The sequence below is a fragment of the Chroicocephalus ridibundus genome, chromosome 10 (genome assembly GCF_963924245.1).
Source record: "Chroicocephalus ridibundus chromosome 10, bChrRid1.1, whole genome shotgun sequence".
NCBI classification, from domain to species: domain Eukaryota; kingdom Metazoa; phylum Chordata; class Aves; order Charadriiformes; family Laridae; genus Chroicocephalus; species Chroicocephalus ridibundus.
The window spans coordinates 3,141,712-3,167,482 of NC_086293.1; the positions used below are offsets into that span (position 1 = coordinate 3,141,712).

General features: G+C 39.5%; 1 protein-coding gene across 1 annotated transcript in view; it reads right to left on the reverse strand.

Annotated features, from left to right (window-relative positions):
• Window positions 1-25,771, reverse strand: part of SYN2 (synapsin II) — a 195,375-nt gene that overhangs the window by 109,173 nt on the left and 60,431 nt on the right. The window contains exons 2-4 of the mRNA XM_063347884.1: window positions 9,424-9,481; window positions 6,889-6,980; window positions 2,876-3,032 (exon numbers count right to left, since the gene is read on the reverse strand). Of these exons, the coding sequence (XP_063203954.1) occupies window positions 2,876-3,032; window positions 6,889-6,980; window positions 9,424-9,481 (307 nt within the window). The remainder of the gene's footprint in view (window positions 1-2,875; window positions 3,033-6,888; window positions 6,981-9,423; window positions 9,482-25,771) is intronic.

Genomic DNA, 25,771 nt, shown 5'->3' on the forward strand with positions numbered 1-25,771 from the left:
TTTAAACCACGATGAAAAAGACAGACAAAGACAGAAATTTAAACAGGAAAATGGTCTTAACTGCAAACATGCAATTACATGGAGAGTACCAGAGATTAGACTGGCAGGTGGTTCAATGCCTTTCATCAGTGCTGTAAACATTGAACTGGTTTCTGATGAAGGAACTTGCAGAATAATTCTGCTATTTTTTTCTAGCTACAGTTTAACTAAGTTTGTATCAGTCCAGCTTAAATACATGTCATTTTAACAGCGGGGAACACCGTGTGATTCACTGTCCCAAAGTGCATGCAGGAGCACAGTGTGGGCTTCGGTGGTTTTTAGGCTTAATGCTAGCATGCAGCGACAGACTGAGGAGCGCACCCCAAGGCACCCAGAAGAGTTTGCAGCAGGGATTTCAGATAGGCAGGGCAGCACGTCTGAGTTAGGTACGATCGGACAAACTATAAGATAATATTAGCAAAACCAACAGTCCCTGGCTTCTGTTGCATTATTTGAATATCCGTGAAATTGGCTGAATCAAAGGATCAGTGGATTTTTACCCTCAGAGAATTTATTCTGGGCTTGAGTTGAAACAGGTTTGCATGACTTCTTGCAGTGTTTACCATTCCTAAACCTGATGAAGATTCCATGATGTTCTGGCATGAACCTCCTTGTCTCTACATCTCCCGCTGCCACAAAGAACAGAAGTCAGGATATTCCGTTAAATGCCCAAACAAAGCCCCCTCGTGTTTGGACAGAAACTATTTTTGTGCTCAAATTTAAAGTTCACACTCCTACGTAGGATCCAGCTAAAGTCTGGTGCCACCACGTATTCAGAATGGGAACCAATCTCACATGTGCAGGCTTTGCTTATGGTCACAGGTAATCAAAACATAGAATTGAGGCCACTGGTGGAGCAAAGCAAGATCATATTCACAACACACAAACGCTGCCTACTCAGCCTCTCTGTCTGGTTTGAAGCACGTGACCCGTCTGACACTTTACAATGCCTCCAGAATAGTTATTTCTGAGAGGAAATATTTTAAGAGATGTGAAACGGACTCTTGCTGAGGCTGTGCAAAATTTGAGTACTTCAAACAAAACATACCTTGCCTGCCAGATGTAGAAATGGCAAGGCAGAAACATCTCAGAGGAAAAAAAATACAATCATCTTCAAAATATTTTCATTTGTATCTAGGTTGAGACAAACTATAGACATTTCAATCAAAAAGGGAATTTTTGCAAAAAGCATAGATATAGATATGGCAATTCAGAAGAGAGCCATTTCATCATGAACTGTTATCTCACACCTTAAGAAAGCTCTATGGTAATTCAAGACTATTTTTAAACTAGTATAACTCTAAATTAAAATAAGAGCCTATAGCATAATACTTTATTATTTGATTGTGAGGTGTACTGTATAGGGAAAAAAAGATATGGAATACGACAATTATTTTACACATGTAACCTTATATTTGCTTTTGCCAGCTCTTCCAGTTATTATAGCAAATATTCCTACAATTCCTAGTAATTCCCAGTTATTATTATAAGAGTGAAAATCAGCAGAGAAATGTTATGTGCAACAAGACCAGTCGTAAGAAAGAGACAGCTTTATTGGTTTGGTGGAAGAACGGCCGTGACACTAATGCCACCAGGAGAATATCACAAGGAGGAATTATTAATTTACTTTTTCTTGCATCATTATTGCATATAAATGCTACTGTTGCTGGTTCAATGCCCAGCTTTACTGCATACAATGAATCAAAGCATTAAGAAATGCCACACAGCATAGCAAATGTGATGTATTAAAAGAATGGATTCAGCAATGTACAATATGTATTCTGAGAAGTTAAAATTGCTCTATCAATTATTTATTCCCCACTGTAGTTTACTGCAACATAAAAGTATAATAAAGTTAGCTGCAAGAGGTATATGTTAAAATCTGCTGACAATCTTTTGGAGGGATTTTCATAGTAAGTGTGAAAAAATAAACATCCTCTAGGCAATAAAAAGTATTACAGTAAAACTTTCTTTCAGCGTGAAGAATACTGACAACTGTTCTTTTCTTTCCCAGACACCAGAGGAAAAAGTGATGAAGCTTTGCCTGTTTATAACAAGCGTTATTCTTTAACGCTTCATTAGCTCTTGGGCAACTGAATATATCTACTGTAGGAACAGTGACTGCACCGCTGATAATCACCTTTTACAGCACCATATTTTATCTTGTTGCTACTAATGTTTAGTTCTCTATGAACCAAAAGGATCACTAAATTCTACCTCCATCACTACAAAGCACATAATGAAAAACTGAATTGGCTCCTACACTCAAACTAGCAAATACGAGTGATTCCCCAGCGTATCGCATTACTCTAGGTGTAACTGAAAAGACCAACTCCTACCCCGTATGCACAAGATTCTGAAAAGAGCTTTCAAATGAGGAAACGAATAGCTTCAGATTTCCTTGCTAAAGCATAGCCTCAAAAATTTCACAGGCAGGAGGAAAACACTGGCTAAAAGTCTGTTTAAATTATGTTCAAAACCACAAACATGAAAAATATTCTCAGCTTGCTTTTCCCAGACAAATTGTGAATAAACACACTTTCCTCGCTTGAAGAAGTATGTTAGCAGTGGACAGGCTTTCCGTTAGTTTCCTCACTTATTTCATTATTTGTACAACAAATATTTTTTCTCTCTGTCTCCACACTGCCTACACTAGCTCTTTGAAAAAATTAAATACCTTAAGCTTACTTTTTATTCCTTTCACTACTGCTTCACTGCTCTGCTAAGTAACTTTGCAGTTCGATACTCAATATTCATGAAAGGGAACCAAACAAGCAAACAAAAAAAAGTCACAAATTCTTCTTGCACCAGAAGAACTTTTCTGTACATCACTTACCACCCAGGGTTTGTCACAGAAGTTATAGACCGATTCCAGGGAGTTGACGCTAGGGATGCCTGCGTACTGCATTCCAATGATCAAGTTACGGAAATCTTCATTTTCTGCCATACTGAATGAATGTTGTCGAACAAGGACAAAATCAGGCCTGAACGACCTAGCAAGAAAAAGATATGTTGCTAAAAGTCAACGATCAAATCATTTTTCCTTCAACCAGCAAAATCTTAAAAGGGAAAAATGTCTAGCTGATATATAGAGAAGCACTAGAAGTACACTCAAAATAAAGGTAAATGCTACAAAGACAGAAAGAATTACTACGGCTTTATGAAAATCTGTACCACATCATTTCTTAACCAATGTTCAGAAAACATCAGCATCCAGTCAATAATGTGGCTCCATTAAGCGGAGAGAAAAATAATCACGGCTTTTCAGGTTGTTTTCCCACTGAAAGATAAATCATATCTATAAAGTCCGAGTATGTTCAGAGTGTATGTACACCAGCTCCTGAGCAATGAGAAGAAAAAAAAAAAAAAGCAGGTAAATATATCTGCCAGAAACTTAAGCTTCTTGGGAACAATTTTTTTTCACAACTATTCTCAGACTGTTTTAAAGACAGTAAGAGATGAAGCAAGCCCACTGCTCGCAAAAGGAATCATACCATAATCGGAGATCATCACAATTCAACTTTTGATCAAGACGCTTATCAAAATGAATTCCTAAACTTACAGCTGCACTTCTTTTTCCTCTTTCTCTCTTGTATCTAATTAGGATTTCCCCTGTTGCAGCCTCTGTGGCTTCTTGTCCTGTCACCACACACCTTCGAGAACACTCCGACACCACCTTCACCTCACTCAAACCCTGACGTTTAGTTACTGAGGAAGGTTTGGAAAAACAGAATACATAAAGCAACAGGGCAGAGCCACCAGTAAAGGGGCAATTTGCTCCTAAACTTGACTGTTGAAAGATTCTCTTCTGTATTCAAATTTTACAGGTGGAAAAAACACTGACTACCTTCAAGCTATCAACCTCCTTCAGGAGCATAAATTAAATTAGTGTAGTAAATTAGTGTAATTATTTATATGCCTTGCATAAATATGTCCAAAGATTAAAAAATTATTCAGAAATCTCCCTCTAGTAACACAAAACAAAAACCAAACCAACTAAAATTAATGTTAAGACTGCTTAAGCACTTTGGAGACTGCAGGCTGAATGCAGCAGTGCAAGTATACCAGCCGGAGTCCGAAGTTGGCTGTCAAATGCAATGCATGAGCTGGCAAAAGCAACATTCAAAAGATTTGCTATAAAGAGTCATCAAAACGACACTCTAGACCGATGAGCAAAACTTGCAGAGAAACACCTGCCTTTAACAAGTTTCAAAAAAAATATCTGTAGCATAGTTCTGAGAATTTGTGATCCAGGTTTCATGATGGTATGCCAAGTGTTTGAAACAGGGAAATCCCATTTACCAGCACAGAACAAGTATAATACTTAGAGGACTAATGATGCCTTAATCAAAACTGCAGGCCACTCAGTGGAAGAAAGAGATCCCCTCCACCCTTGAGAACAGTGCTACGGAGATCCTCTCAAAGACAGCGCTGTGTTTTTAAATAAAAGAACAGAAAGTGTCCTTTAAAATATTGATTTAATGAAACAACTGGGGAATTGGGGAATGTACTTTAAAAAAAAAGAAAGATCATGTATGTTGCTTTGCAAAAGCTCCTCAAAGGGACAAGAGCCATTTACATAATTGTTCTAGTTCTGTAGTTACTGCTGGACAGAATGACTGTGTATACAAAAGAAGGTCATGAGAAAAATTTTAATCCCAGCTCAAGCATTTGAAAGATCCAAAATCTCAGCATTATATAACAGGAGATAACAATTTTCATGGTTTGATTTTCATTCACAAAAACGAAACAAGCAGGTGCTTGATACACAGTTTTTTCCTCCTAAACTAAGGCAGCAAAACGTTGTCATTGAAATAGCTATGATTTTACAGACTAATATTTTACTCATAAATCTAAGATACAAGGTCACTTTGGACCTCACGTTAATAACACTTAAGACGTTTCACCTCAGCATCCCCTTTTTAGTAATATGGTCATAGTCCATATCCAACATGATACTAGTGGGGCCACCCTTGATAGCAGAGACAGACAGAAGCATCCTAATGTCTGACCCATATTTAGCGCTGGATTTCAAATGAAGCTTCTTACCAACTGAACACGTAAAGTAACATCCATCAGCATCTCTCATTCCTCAGTGACACAGGAAGTACAATTCAAAGCTTTAGGCAATAAACTCCACAAAGCGACTAGGCTTAAAGCAACATAAAGAGTAGTACTTATTGAAGATACAGGACATCTATGAAAAATACTTTTGTTTTTCAAAAATATTCTGTATCTCCAGAGAAATCATCATAGAAACAGAGAACTGCTGTTCCATCATGTCTCTTCTCACACCAGAAAGCATGCACACATAGGCAGACATTTCCTACACCTTTGAGTGAAATTTATCAACTCCAGGTAGTTCTATTGGGTTAAATAAATTACCTGTAAAACTGATAAGTCCTTTGTCATCTTATTATCAGAGCTTTCTGATGACACAACAAGATTGCTCTGTTTCTTAACATAAGCAGTTTTACAAAGTTTTTTCATAAACTGCTCATTTCATTTGCACTTCATAAGCAAATATACATCCTTGTCGATGCCATTTTAAGGAGGTTCTCAACTCACATTAGGTATTGACATGTTTGGATGCTAACTTGGCCTCAGTATTTGTGTTCTGTTTGGAAAATTCTCTACAGAAAAGCCACTAAGGGGCAGCGATCAAGATTTCCTGGCTCCAAAACTTCTACCTTTGGTGGAAAAAAAAACAAAACAAAAACAAAAACCTAAAATAAATAAATGAATAAATAAATCAAGTTTCTTACTTTTCTAAGGAAATAATCTCATGGATTTGGCACAAGTGGTTGTTCTATTAAGCTGTGGTATTTTTAGAACACACAAGAAATTAAAAAGTTGTGAGTTTGAAAGAATAAAGTGCACTTATTTTCAATTTATTTTTTTTCCCCCTAATTTTTTTTTATATGAATGCTAAGAAATTTTCAAATCTTTTATTTGGACAGATGTTGTGCAAACCCATGAAGACGCAAGACATGCTGTATGCTGTCCAGCTCCCTGAACTCTTACTCTTGCCTAAAGACCAACATAAGCAGTAAACTACCAGGTGACTGCTGGTGGCTTGATCTACCTTTCTGAATGCAGTTGTCCAGCCAAACGACTGGGACGTTTAACCCACACTAAACTGCACCGGCCAAACCAGCAGTAATTCCCATGAATTAGACACAATATAGGACTGCCTGAAATAATTTTGCTAATACTTACTTAAGCTTTTACTTTGCCGAGACACATCCCTATTTTCTCCCCTCATATTTACACAGGGCTGTTGATGTCCTCACTGAAAAAAATGGTAAAATTACCCTGCCTTCAAACTGGAATAATCCCTTCTGGACAAAACAGCATATTGGGAAATCTCAGGCTTTTAAATGGAAATCTTTCAAACAGGCAGTGATTTTCCAGTAACTGTCCTGAGAGAAGTGCTCTGACTTGGCCCGTTTCAATAGAAAAGATTCGATGTTGGACATAAATCCTGCTCATCTGGAAAAGTCTTTCTTGTACAAACTCACCAAGGCTGTCTTATTTCTGAAGCAAAGACAAGACCCAAATCAATAACCCCAGCTCCCAATCACCTATTCTTTAACTAGACTCCATTCCCATCTTAATCAAATCTATCTTTCGTGTGATGACAATGCCACGAGACTTCCCTCCTGTCACCAACAGGACTCACTGCACTGAGCAGACAGTTCATTTCCTACTTTTCACACCAACGACTGAGATGCATTGCATCAGTCAAAATCCCTATTGCACATATACAAAACCTGATTCAGTTCCTTTTCCATGCGTACATTATGCCATTTATTGCTTTTTGCTGTTACTCTGTTCAGTTTTTCTTACCTGACAACTTTAGTGCCATTTCGAAATACTTGGATATCTACTGCGTAATTGCCGTCAGCGTGGGCTATCAAGTTGATTTCTGAAAATTCTGCCTGTGAAAAGAAGGCTCACATTAGTCAGTCTGGTTTATTTTACCTTTATTTTCCTACACCCCGTATTTTAAGTATTAGTATCTGAACTGCTGACAACATACATTTGGAACACAATGAGCACTAAGAGGATATTACTCCAACACTATTTGCCACATACGGCACATCACATTTGAATAAATTCTAATACAAAGAAAGCAAAAAGTAAAGTAACCTTATGAAAAAGGACTGTGGGGCAGTGGCAAACTTATTTCTTCATTCATGTCTGCACAGAAATGTAGAGATTATATTTTTGCTTTGTATGGTGTTATCACAGATAGTAATACAGACTCAATGAACATTTACATAAAGTTTGAAGAAAACGGTAGAAAAGCAGTGTTAAAATAACCACAATAAATAGAATACTTTCTGATAGCATTTTGTGTCTCTTCATATACTTTACCCCTTTCTATTTCCCTTACGTACATTTACTCTTTTTTTAAAAAGATCTCGTGCTAATGAACAATTGACTTGCAAAATTCACAAATAAAGAACTTTTTCAAAGTATCTTCTCACACTGGAAATGTGGAATTTAAAAGGAATCACTTCCATACTCTGAATCTACAGTTATTTGAAAGGGAAGGACAGGATGTTTTTCATTTATCCACAGTCTTTCATCAGCTTAGACTCTCAAGGCACTTTACAATAACATCACACAGAAGAATAATTGAAATGCAGCCAACTGTCTTCTAGTGGATAAATAAAAGCGTCTTTGCTATCCCGGACACTAATACAGAATAGAGAGTGTCACAATTCTCATTAGTCTCCTCTTGAAAAATGGTATCACTGAAAGTCTTCCGAAGTGAAACCCGTCTAGGGCTTTCAGAATTTAGTGCTCCGTTAAGGCAAGCGCTGATGACTCCACCCACTGATCCAACTCAATGGCTTAAGTACCTGCTTAATTTCAAGCATGGAGGTCTCTTCATAAGTCCCGTCCCATGCCCTTATATACTTTTTCTTGGATCAGTGCTAAAATGTTCTAAACACAAGGGGCAGTTTTCAGATTATTGTAAAAACAGTGCAAACGCTGAGAGACTGAAATGCTTGTGTAAGTGCTGACAACGTTAAAGAATCATTTAAGATTTATTTAATCTGAGATTGACAACTCACCTCTCCAATTAATAAATCATATTAAACATTTACAAGGACTCTCTATATAAATTTTGTAGTTTAAAAGCTTAGCACGTGATAGAAAACATCGTATGTGATGGGTTGCTGTATAAAAATAATGCTCTCCGGTATTAGGAAAAGAACAACAAAGTAGTTGTTAATAACCCTGTATACAATTGTCACAGTGTTGACACATTACAAAGTGAACAGCAGGGGTCAGAAACGTTTAATCACTTACTGATTAAAGGTGGTTCTGGACCTACAAGAGAACATATGAAGGAAATTCTAGGCTTACACACAGTTTTTGTTAATATTAAAGAGACAGTGTGTCTAATGTCAACCACATGGCCCGATCTAGGTGAGAATGGTATTTTGGGACAAAAGAGCTTGTCTTTTTTTCCCCATCTCTCCCTCAATACTCTCGAAGATCCCTGGCAAAGCTTTCCGCGTTTCCAAGCCAAGAACATCAGCAGACGTTCAGTGGCGTAAATGGAGCAAAGCTAGATGCTGCACTATTACAGTGCATTTAGGTAAGTCGAATCCACACAGCCAGTGATAACTTTCCCTCACCCTTTGAAATTCCAATGACAAAACAATTCAGTTTAAGTACTGAAGCTTCTTTCAGTAGCATCTGTTCATGGAATTCGAGATTGAAAAGCAAGCGAAAAGACTTACTTAATTCCGTAGTTTCAGATATCTAGCTCAAATAAAACAGCCGTAAGTCGAATGCACCCTGAATTATATCTCCATATTTATTCAGTTCTTTTTTTTAAATCCCCACATGCTAGCACTGCAACTGGAGTGTATGCATATTCTTAAGTGAAGGAATTTGTGATACAGAAATGCAGCACGTAATTCATGGAGCGTCTGGGAAATTCAGAGTCTCTAAGCAACAACTTCTGAATACAACACGCTTTTCATGTTGTACAAATTATGGTCAGAATCCTCTAAAAAGTGCCACGTTAGAATGAAACATAACTAAATCTTTGAGTGTTCCACTTAACTCGTGAGGGTTTTTTCAGTACAATGGCATGATACATACAAAAGTACATAGTACAAAAGCATCTATATTTATATGCATATAGAATCCTAGAATCATTTAGGTTGGAAGAGACCCTTAAGATCATCGAGACCAACCATTAACTTAACACCGCCAAGTTCACCGCTAAGGCTGTCCCCAAGCACCATGTCTACATGTCTTTTAAATACCTCCAAGGAGGTATGTATTTATACATATATAGGTAGTTGTATAAAGACACAATATGAAAATAACATTCAGATTAAGTCATTTAGTTACCTGTTCAACCTTTATGTCATATTCTCCATGGACCTTTTTTCCACGAAAAGCCTTGGCCCTGCAAGAAAAAGGGAGACAGAAAGTCAAGGACATAAGTATTTGTAATCAGTAGCTATGTAAAAGCTTCCTGTATAGTCTTCAGTGTCTTGAAAATACACATAAAACACATATATGAATTGAATCTACCTACTACACACACACAATTCTCTTTCCTTTGACATCCTTGTATCCTTATCATCCCATCATGCAGTATTTTGTGATAAAAAGCATATATAATGTGATCTTCAACACTGAAGTCTATACTAAAGTATACTGAAATACATATTTCACAATTAGTTATTAACATAAAAAGAGTACCGCTAAAAAGATGCAATCCTGCTCTCATTAAAGTCAACAATGCCAGTGGAAATTCGTTTCAATGTGAACAACATCCCAACAGCCACTCACTTTAATTTTTATCCACTTAGTTTATTTGGAAAAACTGGTTTATTGGGAACACTATGCTTAGAAACTTCACATTGTTTTAAAGGAAACTATCAGAGGTACTGGAGACTGCTGTCACCAAATTTGCGAGTGCCTGATTTACTAATCAGTTTTGCTTTTTCTAGGATGTAACTTGAGACAATGTAGTTAATCTGAAGGAGGGTTTATGAGTAATTATTACGCACCAAGATTGCTGTGACAAAACAACTGAATTCAATGATCTGGTCTCCCAGGTCTAACATGCAGACATTTATTTCTAGGAACCTGTCAATCGTATGCCTTAGGCAGCAAGTATCTGCTTTGGAGTAAATGGGAATTTAAAAAACCCAATCTATTGATAAAAGAGAACTACTCAAACACTCTGAAGTTGGAAGAGGAAGGCGGTATCAGTCTCTCTCTGCGCCTTCTTTGCTGAAGCCACAGCTTAGAGCACCTTTCCTGCTTTTATTATATGTGAGCAAATATCTGTTGCACAATTCAAAACCAGAACATCTTCTGAAGTGTTAAAAAAACAAAGCTGAACAAACTTTGTCCATTTTCAGCATCTGACAAAATGCCATGATATTAAACTAAACCTACCTCATCAGCAAAAGTAATGTATATACTGAATATTAAAACAATTCATTATTGCTTTTGGAAAATCCTTTTCCCACCGAGGTACAGAAGAGTTTCGCCATTGGTTTCAGTAGGGCAAGAACCAAACTTCACAATAACCAACTGAAACCACTGCCTTTGGCAAGATATTTCTTAGATATCTTAGGTATTATGGAAAACTGATTGTAGAAAGCAAAGTGTTTATACTGAAAAGGCATACTAAAATATTGCCTGACAATTAATTCTGTACGAAAACACAATTGGTAAGAAAATAACAACGGAGAAAGCATCTGCATTACTGGTTTTATGATGTTTTCTTGTAATAAATACATATGAAATATAAAACAATAGATTTCAAACTTCATTATAGGAGGTGCATACTCAGGATAACATTATCAAACATTTTTGTCAATAACAAAAGGAGAAGTTCAATGTACTGTATCACAAATCTAACAAAGAAATACTATTCATGACTCATTTTTCTTTCCAGATTTGTTCCGAAATTCCATATGAACATGAAAATGATTTCTTGAAAACTTTGTCTGGAGACAAAGCATGTCTGGAGATAGCTTAAATTTTATAATGCTATTCATGTTAAATCATCGGCTGGACCACGTTAATCTACCAGGCGCAGGAAACCCAGGGACATCTGTGTTACCCTGGGAGAAGTCCACAACAGGCACAGACCAGAGAGGAAGGTCTCACGTTCACAGGTAACACCACATCTGCCTCAGGAGAAAAGCAACCCATTCGTAACTGCAGACAGCGTAAACGTCTCTTGGAAAAAGTAAGATTTACCACTTCAAAAAAAAATATTAAAACTCCCAACTCGGGGTAGTACCATTACTGTTGGATTTTACTGGGAACAGGATGAGCTCCTACATTTTACTTCTGATGCAGCACCAGGTGAGGTAAACGCATTACTGGACATCACGTAACACAAATTTGATTTAAGTAGATTTATGTTGGCTACATAACACAATAAATGTTACAGTGAAGCTGCCTCTTGAAGACTGAACAGTACTCTTAGAGTTTGCTCTAAGAAACTCAAGTTTCTGCAAAGCTGAATGGTAACTTCATCAAATATAGAGATTAATGCTCCCACAATGCTTACCCTAACACATCTCAGCAACTGACTTCTGGTTTATGAGAGGAAATGAAAACAGGAAACCACAAGGTGCGGCTCTTCAATTCTTTAGCAGCGCTAAGTCCATTGCACACATTGGAATGTGCTCAAAACATTAGCTAAATATTAATTAGTGAGATGCTATTCCTTTAAACTCAGTCGTTCTACTTAAACACCATTTAAATGAGGCAAGCTTTGAACAAATTCTGGCACGATTCACATTTCAACAAATGACTTCGGCTTTGAAAATAAACAGTAAGTACTGAAGTTAAGCAATCTGAGGATTGAAAACAAACATGACATTTAAACATTTCAAGAGACTTAATTTCAAAGAAGCATTAACCAATAACTGTCCCAAAAATGTATAATATTCAGTAATATTGTCCAAATACTGAGCCACAAACTGCAAGAATTTATCTTGCTATCTCTAAAAATTAACTTACTTAACAACAAGAAGTCACGACTCAGTCATTTCAGAACAAAATCTAAGAAATTGTTCGCACGAGTGTGCTGTGAAATAGTTTTCATTTTATTTACTGTTCTTAGGAAATAAAGTCACGTCCTGGTTAAATTATTTCTTATTTGCAATATAAGAAATATGGGGATCTTATCAATGCCTATAAATACTGAAAGGGTGGGTGTCAGGAGGATGGGGCCAGGCTCTTTTCAGTGGTGCCCAGCAACAGGACAAGGGGTAACGGGCACAAACTTGAGCATGGGAAGTTCCACCTGAACACAAGGAGGAACTTCTTTGCTGTGAGGGTGGCAGAGCCCTGGCACAGGCTGCCCAGAGAGGTGGTGGAGCCTCCGTCTCTGGAGACATCCCAAACCCGCCTGGACGCGTTCCTGTGCCACCTGCTCTGGGTGACCCTGCTCTGGCAGGGGGTTGGACTAGATGATCTCCAGAGGTGCCTTCCAACCCTGCCATTCTGTGAAATGTGCAATCCTATCATAAAGACATTTATTACATGCTTAAATTAATATTTTATTTTTTTTTTACTGAGGGGAGATGGGATGTTACTGATTCTTCATGTTATTGTGTTACAGAACTTCACTGAATTGCAGTCTGAAATCCTTGTTGTGCCTTACTACGCTCCGTACCACGCAGGGAATCCATGTGCACCACCTCCGGGCGCCCGCCGCAGAAAGGCAGCAATGGTCTCAGGGTGGGGATCTGGCGGCAAGGCCTTTGAGAAGGGCGAGAGGGGAGCTGTCAGCACGAGCAAGGTTAACAAAACAAATACGCCCCTATTTCAGCAACGTTTGGCTGCCCATCGTTGACAATTTCTTACATTGAATGTAGGGAAGAGAAGGAAAGCAAGCTGTGCCATTATGCATCTGAAACAGTCGCTTTCCAAGGCCTCAATGTAGAGAAAACAGACAGCTACTAACATGAATACCGCCTACTGGAGTTATTGGCATGACCTCTTATAGTCAGAATCTTTTCAAAATACATGAAATATTTATGCATTTTTTTCTTCACAATTCATTTTCTGGATTAAAATCTTGCACATTTAAAATTAAACGACTACAGAACATGCAGCTGCCATAGATGCGGCCTAATACAAACTCATACTTCTTACTGTACTTCGGCAAGGACAATGAATGAAGTAGTCATCACTGAAAATGTTTCAAATATATAAAAAGAGACCTGAAATATTTCCCTGAAAGTACACAGCATCTACATACAATTCCACAGTATCTTACTATGCCATGAAACCAATGTGCTTTCATTTCATGTAAACGAACAAAGCATTAAAACTGCTGCTACTTTGAACTGGCAGCAAAATCAAGAGGAGAATCATTTGCTTCGCTAACACGCAACAGGTTTATACTACTTCAATGTGTATACTTCAGCATGGCAATGTAGAGCTTTCCATCAACAGTCTTTAATGAAGTTAAAAGCAGGCAGCCAGCACATACGTGGGGTCCAGCCCTGCAAAGCACTGCTCGTGTGTGTCGGTCTCCTCTTTCCACAGCGCTCCATACCCTGCAACTCTGCAATTTGCACTTGTCAATTTAGTGCAGCGCTTGCAGGCCGATTTCTGGACAAGCAACATAATGTACCCAGGATTCAGCTCCACTTCAACACTGGTTTCTGGGCACATCTGAACAGTGAACTGGAAACCAGTTACTGATCTTATCAATAACAAGGCTGGATGCTCAAAAATAATTATAGTGCCAGTTTACTACAACAAGGCAAAAGTTTGTTCATCATTTCAAACAGTAGCACCCTCTAGAGCTCAGAAATGGCAGACTGTCAAAATTTACAAACAGTATAATTCACTTCAAGCAAGGTAATGTATACTTATATATACACACACAGCAGCGTCAAATGACTCGTTGACTGGAATCACCATAGGCATGTAAAGATTGTGGCAGACTACCGACACACAGCCACCAGACTGCCACAAACTTAACAAGCGTGGTACACTTGCCTCAGTGACAGAACAGAACATGTTGAAGAGAAAACAAGCCCAGTCTTCAAGTTCAAATCTGGTTAGAAATAACTAATTATTTAATTCGATTTAATAAAAATTGTCCTGTTGCTGGTCACCCGAGAGAGGAGCTCAGCACCTCCCCCTGCGTTGCCCCCCTTGAGGAAGGGGCAGACTGCGATGAGGGCACCCCTCAGCCTTCTCTTCTCCAAGCTGAACAAGCCAAGTCACCTCAGCTGCTCCTCCTAAATCTTGCTCTCGAGGCCTTTCACCAATCTTGGTCACCCTCCTCTGGACACGCTCTAATAGTCCGATGCCCTTTTTATATTGAGGCGCCCAAAACTGCGCATAGTACTTCATAGAATCATAGAACTGTTAGGGTTGGAAGGGACCTTAAAGATCATCTAGTTCCAACCCCCTGCCGTGGGCCGGGACACCTCCCACTAGATCAGGTTGCTCAGAGCCCCATCCAGCCTGGCCTTAAAAACTTGCAGGGATGGGGCTTCCACCACCTCTCTGGGCAACCTGCTCCAGTGTCTCACCACCCTCATGGTTGAAGAACTTCTTCCTAACGTCCAGTCTGAATCGACCCATCTCTAGTTTTAATCCATTCCCCCTAGTCCTACCATTGCCCAACATCCTAAAAAGTCCCTCCCCAGCTTTCTTGTAGGCCCCCTTAAGATACTGGTAGGCCACTATAAAGTCTCCTCGGAGCCTTCTTTTCTCCAGACAGAACAACCCCAACTCTCTCAGTCTGTCCTCATAGGAGAGGTGCTCCAGGCCTCCGATCATCCTCATGGCCCTTCTCTGGACACGTTCCAGCATGTCCATATCTTTCTTGTAGTAGGGGCTCCAGAACTGGACACAGTACTCCAGGTGGGGTGTCACAAGAGCGGAGTAGAGGGGGAGAATCACCTCCCTCGACTTGCTGGCCACACTTCTCCTGATGCATCCCAGGATACGATTGGCTTTCTGGGATGCTAGGGCACACTGACGGCTCATGTTGAGCCTCTCATCCACCAACACCCCCAAGTCCTTTTCTTCAGGGCTGCTCTCAAGCCAGTCGCTGCCCAGCCTATATCAGTGCTTGGGATTGCCCCGACCCAGATGAAGAACCCTGCACCTGGTCTTGTTGAGCTTCATGAGGTTGGCATGGGCCGACCTCTCCAGCCTGTCCAGGTCCCTCTGGATGGCATCCCTTCCCTCCAGCGTGTCAGCCACCCCACACAGCTTGGTGTCGTCGGCAAACTTGCTGAGGATGCACTCTAGACCACTGTCTGTGTTGCTGACAAAGATGTTAAACAAGACCGGTCCCAGTACTGATCCTTGAGGGTCTCCATTTGTCACTGGCCTCCACTTGGACACGGACCCATTGACAGCCACTCTTTGGGTGCAGCTGTCAAGCCAGTTCTTTATCCACTGAACTGTTAGTCTATCAATCCCATATTTTATCAGCTTGGAGACCAGGATGTCATGCAGGACAGTTGAAAGGCTTTGCTCGGGTCCAGGTAAATGACATCAGTTGCTCTCCCCTTGTCTATTGATGTTGTGACCTTCTCATAGAAGGCCACCAGGTTTGTCAGGCACTATTTGCCCTTGGTGAAGCCGTGTTGATTGTACCCCATCACCTCTTCGTTATTCTTCTGCCTCAGCAGTGCCTCCACAAGGATCTGCTCCATAATCTTACCAGGCATGGTAAGATACTTGAGGGGGGGCCACATCAGTGCAGTGTAGAGTGAGATAATCACCTCCCTCGACCAGCTAGTGATGCTATGCGTGGTGCTCCCCAGGACCCCATCAGCCCCTTTGGCTTCCAGGGCACACTGTTGACTCCTACTCAACTTGCCATCAACCCAAACCCCCAGATTTCTCTCTGTGGGGCTGCTCTCCAGCCTCTCATCCCCGAATTTGTGTGCATAAGCAGCATTACCCCATCCCACGTGGAGAATCCTGCACTTGATCTAGACACATTCTAAGTACATGTTTTTTAAGACAGCAGTTTTGTGAATATATTTTTTTCCATACGAAATCGAACTAATCTGCCGAGGAATAATGGCTTAAAAACATGATCATTTATATATCGTGAACCTGTAATACATGATCATTTAAAGGAGTAAGACTATTACTTCTTCCATACGCTGAGGACTTCTTAGACTGTTATGTAGACTTTTGTAAATAAACAAAAAGCATAACAAACTGTTATGAAAAGTAAGCATATGATAAGATTTGCGTAGTATTTTCATTTCATGTCTCCTAATCCACAATCGACTGAAACCAGTGGGAATCTCTCCATCAACATCAATGAGCTCTGCAACTGCCCGACAGCATCAACATTCGCTATGCTGACTCCCAACCAACCAGCCTAGCTAATAAAACTCATCATCTGGAGCTGCTATGATTATGCTATCATGACTAAATAGAAGTTATTAAAAATACTGTAAACACAAGGGTTTACAGACTTTTTTATTTACTTGTTCCACATTTCTGCAACAAGAGACCGATAAGAAACTTACAAAAAATAAAATATCCTATTTAAAACCTGACTCTTAAAGACCTTGATACCATTAAATGTGTTAATCAGATTCTGCAAAGACCTATTTGGATTTAAAATACGTTCTTTTTTTCTTCTACACCGTGAAGTTATACTTTTGGCACTTGACGCAACCAGTATTTCACTCTCACATAAAGCAGTTCTGTTTTGTCAAACTATTACTTCATACAGAAATTGTCTTAAAAGAAGCAGACCATCACCACAAAATAAGTGATAAAACATAGCATATGCATGACTTTTTGTTTTAGTAGTGCACCATGTTGAGTTGGATTTTATTAGATTAATGACAGCCTCCATTACCAGGAGCCTGTAAATTTGAACAGCGGCACATTTTATTGGCTCTGAAATAGCATGATTTATTTTAACATGTTCTGTAGCTCACTTTTTTATCAGGCCAGTTAAATTTTGCTGTGAATCACTCAGTTTGATGAAATGTCATATTCAGTGGAAGCACTCTAATGGCAAGGACGCACAGATTGCTCTTTCCAGTTATTCACTGTGTAATCTGACAATCCACAGACATCCTAACTGAAACTTGATTCATTTCATAAAAATATTTTTTCCCCATAAAACAGGCAGGACACAATTAATGCAGTTCTTCATCCTAAATCATAGTCTTGCCTTTTGGAGGGGAAAACCATAGAATCATTGAATTGTCAGGGCTGGAAGGGACCTTAAAGATCATCTAGTTCCAACCCCCCTGCCATGGGCAGGGACACCTCCCACTAGATCAGGTTGCTCAGAGCCCCATCCAGCCTGGCCTTAAAAACTTCCAGGGATGGGGCTTCCACCACCTCTCTGAAAATATGGTGTTCATATAAAAAAAAGTGATAGCTTTTAGCCTATTATTTAATCTATTGAGGCCAGAATAGAATTGATTTCTGAACATTTTCTTCAGTGTCCAATGGCACAACATGGCCATTTATTTTATTTAATATCATATTGTTTCCACTAGTACAGTATGTCTCAGTCTTCACTGTGTATCTTTACTGGAGATCACTGTCTCAGCTACTCCTATACCAATCTTGTCAACTGTAATACACAGAAAGAGAACTACTATGAACAAACCCAAGCACTTAAATGTCCTAGTGCATATTAGCACATGATGGAGTCACCCCAGATGGCCATATTGGAACTTACCACACCGTTAATTCTATCAAACTACAGGATTTCTTCATTGCTGATCTGCTTAGTTTTATTGGGGACCACAAAAGCACAGCTACCCAAGCAGTTCAAACTTCACAAGGCAGTAGAAAATGTCTGTAGGAAACACTCCTCCTCTGGTACAGGGCTTTCCTTCCCTGACTTCTGCAACTTGGAACAAAGAACTTTGTTAAATACATGCTTAAAAAGCAAAGCTCATGTGTGCAGCCTTTCCTCTGCAGAGGCACTGCACTGTCATACCCCTCCCCATTCCCTTTGCCAGTGATGGCCAAACTCATGAAAAATCAGAGTAAACACTTTTCAGTAGCGCATCTTCCTGCCCAGACAGTAGAGAAGCTGCCCGAAGAGATTAATCTCTAAAAGCATATTAAAAAACAAAGCCTAAACAATCTAGATATAAAGAACACAATCCTATTAAGCAGCAGTTATCCCATTTCCCTTTCTGTGCTGTGTATTCCCCTTGCTATAAAAGGGATTTTTTTTCAGAACACCTTTATATGTGGCACCTTCAGTGGCTTCTACAGTCTATGATTCAATCCCGATTTTTTTCTCCAAATTTATTATTAGCCTTTTCTTTTTCAATGCATTATCCTATCCCCTTGGCATATACCAGAACGTTATCTCCTTTACTCTGATTAATTAAACAAAACAGAGCCTTTTTATTTTTTTCTCAGCACAGATCTTCCAGCCCAAGAACCATCTTTGTTGTTTTGATCAGGAGCCCTTCTGTTTGTCACTGTTCTGTACCTGAATACAGTGTTTTCACTAGAGATCTAATCAAGACGAAAGTACCTCCTACTCCTGAATCTCTCATCTGAACTAGAATTTTCTGGGTCTTTTGAACAGCACGCTTTACTGAAAATGCCTAATGTTCTGCCCCCTCAAGGTGAAACAAGTACTCTTTCACGACCAAACGCCAGTCTGCCTTCTGGTAATGTCTCAAAATCCCACACCTCCGATTAGGTAATATTTACCATTAGCCCATTGCTTCTGAGCGAGATTTATAGTCACGATGTAATTTCTGTGGGCTTTTTTTTGTCAACTAGATGACAAATGCAACTATTTTTAAATGTTCATTCCCTCATCACTAGAAGACCTCATATGTGATGCAACATATTATAACCTTTTCCAAATCTGTTAGACTCATTAGAACAACTACTGCACTTTCCCATGGTTAGGTTCATAAAAATATTTTGTACTTGTGAGATGAATAGAAAGTCCCAACTTTTATAGAGAAAAACATCACTAGCCAAATTACGAAATATTACTGTTCTAAGTATTGATGAAGGTTTTAATGTTTCTTAGCGCATAAGACTCAAACTGCATATTCTGCATCGGTTGCTGTAAGTTCTTGATCTTATCTGCTATGGCCAATGTAATAATATTAAAGGCTAAAGTAACAAAGTTAAATTTGTCCTTTCCAAGTCTCTCTACCAACTAAGTCATCCATTCTTTCCAACTTCCCATTCTGTTGACAACAAAGAAATAGTAGTATAAACTGTTAATGAGCAATTCTACTGTTTAGAAAGTAAGGCACTCTGAAGTATCTTGAATAAATAGCACAAGTGTCCCACCATGCAGCCACTGGTGACTAGCTTATGACAGAAAAAAACCCAAACCATCTAGAAATAGCATCTAGAGATGTTTTAGTTTACTTTTTTTCCCTGTTTAGGTAAAGAAAAGAAAGTGAGTGTGAAAGACTTCACACTAACAGAAGGCAATTTCTGACATCTGAAACGCCATAAAAACCAGCATGGAATGAGAGAATCTTTGAGACTGAATCCACATTATTGATAAACTCTTCATCAGAAATTTATCTGCCTTTTAATTTTTCTATTTATGCTGAATTCTCTAAGGTGTTTTAAATGCCTCTAAGCAGGATGTGTGAATCTCTGAGGTGAGAAAATTTGAATAATTTACACCTGGAGACATTACAAGGTGATACTTCATATATAATGTGTTGGACTATCACGTTGTTTGAATTTTCACCTTTGAGGATCCTGCACTTAATATAGAAACTGGATTTTAAACCCCTCTCCAGCTAGTTCCCCTCTGTGCTTGTCCTGTAGAGGAGATTCTGAACCAACGAGTCAAGAGGAGGTAGGAAAGAGGAGGAAGCGTGGAAGTTGTGCACGTCTGGAGGGAAAGCAGGAGAGACAGCGCACGCCTCTCAGCCACAGCGTGGAGCTAAACCAGACGAACTACAGCATCAAACTTCCAGTCTTAACAACGGATCTAAAACCTTCAGGCCCACACAGGGACAAGACCCAGGGGAAACATGGGGTAACGGGAGAAAAAAGGATTGCCACAAGTGCCAGAATATCTTATTAGAGATATACATACGTATATATGTAGATACATATATACACCCACAACCACACTCAATCAAACCAGTGGCCTTTGCAGAGAATGGCAGTGACGGTACAGGCAAGTTCGAGTATTTTTTCCAGAGGGACACCCACAGCCTTTCACACCCTTGCAACAATACTTCCATGCCCCCCCAATACTGAACTAGATTTAAATGAGTGAAAGATAAAAAGATTTTTTAAGGATCAGCAATTGCTTTGATCTTTGGCTCAGAGATCCTTTCCCCTCCATCACGCAGGTCTGGAGTCTCTTCCAGTTCTATCGTTAGCTTCATGCTGCAGGAATACTGGAGGCCCCACTTGAATCAAGATCACAAATAATTGGTGTAAAACAGTCTTTGATGTTTCCATTCTTTTTCACGCAACTGAAACTTATGCTTTTATGCTTATACTTAAGACAGTCATGTGGTGCCCTGTTTCTCTGAGCAGATCAATTAGAAAACCTAGTCTTCCCAGCTCTACTAAGGTAACTTGGTTTAGCATCTTCATAGATGCAGTAAAGAAAGAGTATATGGCTTTTGCTGCCCTCTTCTGTAGAAAGAAATGTATATCAGATTGGCTAAAAAAATTGTTTCCAATCACAGACAAATACAGATCCCTGGTCATCTTTCTGGCTTTAACATAGCTGCACCGGTACCACCCCCACGTTGAAAGAGGAGCAGGGGCCAGGCGGCAGTCATACGCAGGAGCCGGTTGAAAACAGGGAAAATACGTCATTATCATAAAGTTAGGTGTATGCTTGTGCTGAACGATGGGCGTTATGCATGATGCGTAGCATGAACCTAACTTGTAAATAGTTTTAGATCTACTAGATAAAGCATCTTAACAGCAATAGTACAAACAGCCTCTATGTATTTAATGCAGCATTAGCAAAAACCCACAAGGAAATTAATCAATGACATCAACATGAATTAAATTAATAGCAATTGCTAATGCTTTGTATATTCCTTTCCTATTTTAAGTTGAATTAATCATTATTATCACACACCATCATGCACATCCAGACACTCAGTTTCCATGGGCCTCACGACAGTCTCCTCTAACTCTAAATAAGATTCCCACTGTATCAGAAAGCTGTGTGGTGCCTCCCATGCAACTCCCCTCCAAGGAGCGAAGGTTTCGGGCACTGTGCTCAGCAGAACAAAAAAATATTAATTTATCTGTTATTACGGAAGAATGAGCTTCAGAAACATGCATTTTATCTACCCACTGGCTTTGGAGGAAGGTCCAGAATGCTGCCATGAAAAACCAATTGCTTCAAGATACTGAAGTTAACAATAGCCATCAGAAGTGCATCATACTGCTGATTCTCAGTACAAATGGACACCAAGAAAATAGAAAATACTTTTGCCAGTATCATAGAATGGTTTGGGTTGGAAGGGACCTTAAAGCCCACCCAGTGCCACCCCCTGCCCTGGGCAGGGACACCTCCCACCAGCCCAGGTTGCTCCAAGCCCCGTCCAACCTGGCCTTGAACCCCTCCAGGGATGGGGCAGCCACAGCTTCTCTGGGCAACCTGGGCCAGGGGCTCACCGCCCTCACAGCAAAGAATTCCTTCACAATATCTCATCTAAATCTCCCCTCTTCCAGTTTAAAACCGTCACCCCTTGTCCCATTGCTCCACTCTTGATCAAAAGTCCCTCCCCAGCTTTCCTGGAGCCCCTTTAGGGACTGGAAGGGGCTATAAAGCTTTTTCACCTTTTTTTTTTATGCCATGTTCTGCAGAGGAACACGTAGACAGGTGTAGCAGATTCCCATTTTGCCACTTCCAGGGTACCTCCATATATTCCTTCTCTGGTCACACTTTCAGACATACTGGTACTTTTACCCTAACAAACTACCCCTAGAATTTTTTTCAAATAGAACACTACATTAGTGAAGACCTAAAATACAGTATTTGTTTAGTAATTCCTGCAAATTGAGCATGACTGGGAGGTTCTGAAAATACAGCAAGGAATATATTTTAGCATTACTCAAACACTTTCACTAAAAGGATTAGTCTCTTCTGCTCAGAAGTAAGCTGCCCAAGGATGTTATAAAACTAATCTAACCACTCTGTATTTTAATATTACACTTAAAAGTATAATCACATATAATTTTGTCAATACTTAAAATATCCAGGTTTGGTTTATCAATTTTAATATTCTCTAAAAAGCCAAATAACTAAGAGCCTGTGCTCCTGAGGATTTTCAGCTTCCCACTATGGATTAGAAAATAATCGAATTTCCCAGTACTGCTGAAGCTAGTGAATGGTATTTTTCTCTACAGTAAACTGGCACCACACTAAGACACTAGCCTGGAAGCGTTACCCACCCCTTCCCCAGATGAGGCTGCCTTGGGAATATGGGCTTTAAAAATTCTTACACAGGAACAGTCCATAAAACTAAAAGTCAGGTAAAGTCTATTGGGATCTGTAACACAAGACATAGGTTTCAAGGATGTTGTGACAAAGGGGAAGCCTTTAAAGATGAGAAACATGACCAGGATAGCTGACAATAACTTTGATGGAAGTAGTGTCTGGCAGGTTTGGATTTTTACAGGCAGCTGCGCAAACACCTTCTTTGCTTATACTGCATCTATAATTAGGAGCTGAATTTAAAAAATAATAATAATAATAGTCTCCACGAGGGATACATTCATTTTGATCTAACTATGCATTACAGGAATACAAAATCCCACGATTGCTCACACCTTCCTCATTATTTGTAAAACAAAAGTGATCTGAGTTTTTAGTGCTTAATGAACACTGGAATCAAACGAGTCCCCCACTGTTCCAAGCGTACAGCCGACTCCATGTACGGTCTGCATTACACTCCGGTCACAGTCAGCTCTGAAAGGGGAGCAATACCTAACAGTACCTCAAATCTGGGATTCTGAAACCCAGCTCTGTGCCAAGCTCTTAAGCAGAAATCCCCCGAAGAGGCTGTGTGGCAGCCCCCGGCAGCCCCCAGCCCTCGCTGACGGGCAGTGCTCCCCGGCCGCGAGCAGCAAGGCAACTGCTGACCACGGGACTGGATTCAACATCTCCGCCCCTGCCCAGCTGAGCACTGGCGGGTCTTTTGCACAATAAATGCTCTCAAATATGAGATTGGCTGCCAAAAAAATGGTAGGGTAACAGACGTGAAACAGCCAAGATGCAAACAAGCATTCTCTTTTGACATATATTAAAGCATAGCAATAGTTGTAATTATTTCATAATTGAATGATTCACATTTATGGGATTAATTCCCCCAGTGCCTATAGGGGTGAGCACAGGACCTGTTCTTTTGCACACAATAGCGAAGGCTGTTCCAAAATCTCAGAGATTTGAGCAGCTCTTCCCTCTAGGAGCTGTACCGTGGAAAGGCTGCTTTAAAGTGAGCTGGCGACATACAGTGTGCTAGCCAAAGGATGCCCAAGAGATGAACTGACTCCAGCCCCACGTCATTTTGTGGGCTACACCCACCCGCTTCGGTCCCTAATGGGAAGCGGCTAGCTTATGCTACTAGTCACCTCTCCACTAATGGATCCTTGGGCAACCACAAGTCTGCAGTCCACGGCACTGATTCACTTGGATGGGAGTCATTAGAGAAAAAGACGGGAGTACTTTTCCCATGAAGACACTGCCATTTGGCAAAGATGGGAATAGCAGGCATGTGCAAGCCCTCGTTACGTAAGATCCAAAATCTGCAGCTAGTTACTGGTAAATATTTTTGCTAGTGAATTTATGACTCTGGGCAAGGATGATCATCCTGGTGAGTAAACAAAACATGAACAAATAACAGCATTCAGAGTAAGAACATTTTCTTGATTATTCTACAATAAGGCCTGTTGGGAAAAATATTCAGGATGTGTTGAAAACCTTTCAGACTGAGAGACCCAGGATATCCATACTGCGAGTTTCATTTGCTTAAGAAAGGCTGCTGCTCTCATTCTAGTTTGCTACTGCATCAACACAAATCAGTCTGTAGTTATATCAGTGACTGCTTTGAGACAACTCTCGTATCAAACTCCCACATAGTGGCAGACTGCCAGTTTTCTCTAAAATCCTTCTTTTTTCAGTTGTGAACTAGAAAAAAAAAACCCAGAACAAAACAAAATGAGCAAGTAATCCCTAAACTTCTAACAGCACAATCAAAAGAAAATTCACCAGGATTTGCAGACATGGCTATTATTCTTTTCAAAACTAATCAGCAAAGTATTTCTGATTACTTTTGAAGTCAGAGTTTTCTGTCTTTGGTCCTGTGTATGCCACTTCTGAGGTTCATTCTTATCCCCAGTAGTTTTTATAGCTTTACATTCTGTAACAACATCTATTTTCTATAGCAATCAGCAGCAAACCTCAAGAGCATTATGTTCAATAACTTCATTTAACCTCCTGTAGTCTGACTTCCTCCATTCTCATGAACTGCGTGCCACATTCCATCGCCCAGCAGGGAATTCAGAAGAAATTCACACTCCTGAGTTACAGACAGAATATTATTTACTTTTTTCTTTTAAGATTTCGTATTAGTGGATCTCATTTTTTGATAATACAGTCATAACATGCACTACTGGTATGTAGTAAATAATGCCAGATTCCTTCATCAAGATTTAAGGGCAATCAAAGCCAGTCTTAGTGACATTTAATAAAGACTGTCATGACGATGGGTGTTTCTTCTAAATGCATTTCAAATTCTGCCCATGCAATCAGGGTTTCTTGAGACAAAAATTCTACTTCTGTTTACGTTATTTTATATCCTCAACAATTTCATTAAAATTCATTAGGATTTTCACTACTTTGCTGGAAAAGGAAATCAGAACAAACCAAGATTAATTTCTACAATGTCTACGTTGATGTAACAATAAATCTTGGTAAGCGAATCACAGCTTCTGCAGAAAGTGCTATCTATTCAGAACAAAACCAGAGCAGGTTTACTTTTCCATTTCGGTCAAGCGCTGCCATCTGCTGGGCAGACTTTGCTGTGAACTGAAGTGCCAGAAAATCAAAACTTCAGAGGGAAAAAAAAAAAATAGAAATTTTAGTTTGGAGTACTTAACAATTTGTCCATCAAAAGTATTAAATCAAAAGTAATGGTAGTTTAATTTTAAACTGAAATATTCATTGTTGTAAATAAAGTTTGAGCAGCTAAAAGTAATTTGAATCGTGATTTCCATCTATTTACTATTGCTACCTATTGTGCATTATAACTCTGCTTCTACAAAATTTCTGAGAGAGAAGAATGTTCTCAGTTGTATCTTAGATTAAAATAAAACAAATGAACTTATCACAACCCGAGGTACAATGCAGCTTTTCACAAATTAAAAAGATACAGGAGCACAGTGCTGACCGTCTGACAGGTAGGGTCAGAGAGAATGAAAAGTTTCTATCTCGTGCTCATAAATGAACGCAAGCCAGGTCTAGATGTCAAAAATTGTGAGACAAAGAAAACTGAGAAATTCTCCAGACCCATTTATGACATAATCTTTTGCATTATTCAGTTGGAAGAAAGAACAGGACACGTGGTCACTTTTAGTCCGGTTTACCACTAGGTATCTATATAAACAATAAAGATCTAAGCAAAACTACCCAGTGTTCATAATTTGTAGGAGTCTAAATCTTTCTTTCCCACCAAAGTGAGGACTGGCCTTATGACTGCACGTCCCA